A 4,524-nucleotide genomic window follows, 5' to 3' on the forward strand; every position below is an offset into this window, starting at 1 on the left:
TCCATTTTTTTTCCTACTGCTAGGTTTTTCTGCCCTTGGTCCTGGCATACACCCAAGTCACCTCTATATCCTAAGTCAGGTTTCCTTAGCTCGCCACTAGCCTGTGAGCTTAGTGTGAATTGCAAAAGTGATTGTAGTAATGGTATAAGACCTACTACAAGAGACATAATATGTGTCTGAGATGAGTTGAGGGTAAGAAATAAGACGACTTGAATGACTGAGGAATTGTTGTATGAACAGTTAAAATAGTACCAGTGAGGGGTGCCTGGGTGGCTCAGTCAATTAAGCATCCGAGTTTGGCTTAAGTCATGATCTCATGGTTGGTGGGTTCAAACCCTGCATCAGGTTGTTTGCTGGCACCATGGAGCCTGCTTGGAATTCTCTGTCTTTTTCTCCCATATCCCCTACCCCCTTCCTCCCTCCCTGTCCCTCCTTCTCCTTCTCTTTCTCTCTCTTTTCCTCTCTCTCTTTTCTCCCCCTCTGGTGCTGTCTCTGTCTCTCTCAGTATAAATGCATAAACTTAAAATACTAAAAAAAAGGCAATAGCAGTGAATTCTGGCAAATGCAATCTTTACCTCTTCTTTGTTTTTCTGTTTGTGTTGCTTTGCACCACCTTGCCTGCCCCTCCCGATCCTTGCTATATACATCTATGTTTTCATATTTGCTTCATTTTCTTGTTTATAGATCCATAGTCCTGGCAGCCATGGTGTTAGGAATACTGCATGTGGAAGTGACTCAACTGCTTTAGGTGACCCCAGGTAAAATGCATATTTAATAATGACCCTGAGAAGGAATTGAGGGGATACCTTGTTTTCACAATGTGAATAGCCTTGATTGATTAATCATTTTAATGCAGAACTTTATTAACATTCTCATTTTAGTTTCTTGTTATTTTCTTTTGTCTGGAAACATTCTAGCGGATAAATCAATGGATAGAGCAAATAACTCTGTGGTGTCAGAGTTTGTGTTCCTGGGACTCACCGATTCCTGGGAGATCCAACTTCTCCTCTTTGTGTTCTCCTCTATGGTTTATGTGGCAAGCATGATGGGAAACTCCTTCATCATGCTCACTGTGATTTCTGACCCTCACTTACACTCCCCCATGTACTTTCTGTTGGTCAACCTGTCCTTCATTGACCTGGGAATTTCTTCTGTCATTTCTCCGAAGATGATTTATGACCTTTTCAGAAAGCGTAAAGTCATCTCATTTGGTGGCTGCATCGCCCAGATCTTCTTCATCCACGTCATTGGTGGTGTGGAGATGGTGCTGCTCATCGCCATGGCCTTTGACAGATATGTTGCCATATGCAAGCCTCTGCACTATTTGACTATTATGAACCGAAAAATGTGTATTTTGCTTACAGTTGCTGCCTGGGTAATTGGCTTGGCCCACTCTGTGATTCAACTGGTTTTTGTAATATCATTGCCATTCTGTGGCCCTAATGTGTTAGACAGCTTTTATTGTGACTTTCCTCGGCTCATCAAACTTGCCTGCACAGACACCTACCGTCTAGAGTTCATGGTCATAGCCAACAGTGGGTTCATATCTCTGGGATCATTCTTCATATTGATTGTCTCCTACATTTCTATCCTGATCACTGTTCGGAAACACTCTTCAGCAGGCACAACTAAGGCCCTCTCTACTTTGTCAACTCATGTCATGGTGGTGATTTTGTTCTTTGGCCCTTGCATCTTTGTTTATATCTGGCCTCACCCCACCTCACACCTAGACAAAAATCTTGCTGTTTTTGATGCAGTTCTCACTCCTTTTTTTAACTCAGTCATCTATACATTCAGGAACAACGAGATGAAAGTGGCAATGAGGAAAGTGTGTAGTCGGTTTATTATTTATAGAAGGATTTCTTAAATGACACAAGTATTACAAAATTTCCTTATTGACTTGAAGTAACATTACGTATCTATAGTTTGAATACCAGATTCCAAGTACCTTACTACCATTAAGTTGTCCCAGATTAAAATAACAAGGGTCTTTAAAAATCTTAACTGAGAGATTGTGTTGCTGCCTATGGTTGGTTGAAGGAAGCATGTGGTGTGAAAAACAGTAGCTCCCAGAGAAGGACAATTGCTTGTCTCTCGGGAGACATTACCTTGATGAATTTACTGTGGTCTAGAATTCAAAATTGGGTCTCTTCAGTGTCTGAGTGCGTTACATAAGGGAATGCTGATTGATGCAAAATAAATTGATACTAGATAGGAATATATACGTATATCAAGATGTCAATTGATTAACTTGCTGTGAAAGATCAGTAAGTGGTCTGAACTTTCATGTAAGCCTAATTGATTAATTCAGTGAAGGGAAATTTATGAGAAGTCAAGTGATGTAAGGACATTAATGAGGAGGGAACCAGAGTAAGAGGAGTCAGCAGGACACTCAAATAATCACATGAGATTGTGATGCCTTTGAGGATAGGCCTGCCATCAGAAGTGGAAAAGTAATGGATCCTTAGGCCAGGCCACGTTTCTGTCTGGACAGAGCTGGTTGGTCTCACAAGATTTACCTTTTGACTTTTGTTTGTACTCTGTTTCAGACTGTCTAACTCCTATATTCTTTAAGATTCGTTCTCATTTTTTTTGTAACTAGCCCGGTTCTTCCTTTTCTTTCTTATGAAATAATACTATTCCCATTGCATTTACAGGATTTGAGTCATTGCAAGCTGAGTTTTAGTTTGGGAGGTGTTTTTTTTATATGAATGTATTATATTCTAGGGGAATAAGGGATTTGCATACATGGATTTAGAAATTTCCATTCATATCCATTTTAACAAAGAAGAACCAAGGCTCATTCTCAGAGATGTAGTACAAATAACTCTGAACCTTATGTATCCTTACACATACTCCTTAACCAGTTTATCAGTATTCCTATTGTCTTGTAAGTGGTCCTTATTAATGAAATTACAATGTTACTTGCTAATTTATTTGTCTTTTCTTTTGATTTCCATTGCTCTTTTTATCATTCATTCATTATTTTTGACACCTTGATGGATATGGAAAAGTTTAGTAGCTAGCACTTATACTCAGTCTCCTAAGATTTGTTTGGAAGTAGTGTTTTTAAAGGGGAGATTCCAGGTTTCTCTTTTACTGATTAAATAATGTTCAGTAGGCTAGCAGGCTACCAGATTCCTCTCTGATTTAAAAAAATTTTTACCCCTCCCAATCTTTTGTCTGTCTGCTCTTCTATCAGGTCTGTAGGTATGATAAGACAGATTTGCCAACTGTATAGTACCTGAAGATTTTCTGTATCACTTAATTTTAAAGGTCATTCTTTGCACTGTGAAGAAATAACTACTTTTAGTGGACATCTAGTCTGTTATTTGCTCAAATCAGCCACCTGCTTCTCCTGGTAAATGTAGCTTTGTCTTGCCGTAACCATGTCATATGACTGGAAGGTGACATGTAAATCCTACCTCTCTGACTACTTCTGTTTGCTTAAAGGATGCTTCTGAACCAAGTCTTGATGACACATCTCTTAGCCATAGTTGAAGGCTTCAGGTATGAGCCTCTGACCAAGATGGGCCAAATCTGAGCTTTTCCTCAGGGTGGTAGACCCAAGAACAGAGAGAAAACAAGCTCATCCCTCTTTGAGCTGTGATATGGAGAAACTGCTGGGCATCATACTTCCTGCTGTCAAAAATCAAGTCTGGGATACTGAAAAAACATATGTGGAAAAAGACACAGGATTTACAGATAGAAGCTTGGCAGTAGCCAGGTTCTTGGTTCCAACAGTCTTTGGCATTCAGCTTCATTCTTGCTCACCCATGAATTTGGTGACCAGCTGAGCTAATAAATGGGCGAATACATTAACCTTCTTGCTTAAGTTTGTTTGAGGTGTGGTTTTGTCCTGTATAATCGAAAGGGTATTGATAAATACATTTCTGGTTCTAAGAAGAGTGTATTTTCCATGATTTCTGATGTGAATTCCTCCATGTTTTATTACTTAAGAAAGTACTATTTTTTCTAATACAATTTTTTTCTTCTAATAAAAAGAAAAGCTTCCTTTGAATTAGAGATGATGTAGAAATCACCCATAAAATCACTATGTAGAGATAATTAGTGACAATATTTTGATATGCTAATTTGTAGTGTTTTTCTCTGCCTAAATACAAATAGATTTTTATAAAAGGGACATTTAATGGTCTCTGCATTTTTATCCTGCCTGCCTTTTTGATGAATATTACATTCAGAGAAGTTTTCGCATTATCGAATGGTGTAGTACAAAATAATTTTATTTATTTATTTATTTTTTATTTTTTTTATTTTTTATTTTTTAATTTAATTTTATTTTTTTAAAAATAGTTTTAAATACATACATACCACTGCATTATATGAGAATCATAATTATATTTGTTATTCCTCTCTCATTGATCAATTAATTAGATTATCTTTAATTTTGTACTCCGCTTGAAAATCTTACACATGTTGTCTGTATCTCAGATTACTTCCTCTAGAGATTGATATATTTAGAATGAATAGGGGATCATAATCATTTAAATTCTTTATTCACAT

General features: G+C 37.5%; 1 protein-coding gene across 1 annotated transcript; it reads left to right on the forward strand.

The window, feature by feature from the left end:
* Window positions 1-493: 493 nt before the first annotated feature.
* On the forward strand, window positions 494-2,258 carry LOC106969853 (olfactory receptor 4F21-like). Its single transcript, XM_015066381.3, has one exon. It carries the CDS (start codon window positions 851-853, stop codon window positions 1,865-1,867), a length of 1,017 nt encoding a protein of 338 aa, XP_014921867.3. The 5' UTR covers window positions 494-850; the 3' UTR covers window positions 1,868-2,258.
* The last annotated feature ends 2,266 nt before the right edge of the window (window positions 2,259-4,524 follow it).

Source organism: Acinonyx jubatus, chromosome B3, assembly GCF_027475565.1.
Source record: "Acinonyx jubatus isolate Ajub_Pintada_27869175 chromosome B3, VMU_Ajub_asm_v1.0, whole genome shotgun sequence".
In the NCBI taxonomy this organism is placed as follows: domain Eukaryota; kingdom Metazoa; phylum Chordata; class Mammalia; order Carnivora; family Felidae; genus Acinonyx; species Acinonyx jubatus.

Excerpts from the sequence above, each read along its gene's own strand:
- LOC106969853 (XM_015066381.3), top strand. The coding sequence starts at position 851 with ATGCAGAACTTTATTAACATTCTCATTTTAGTTTCTTGTTATTTTCTT.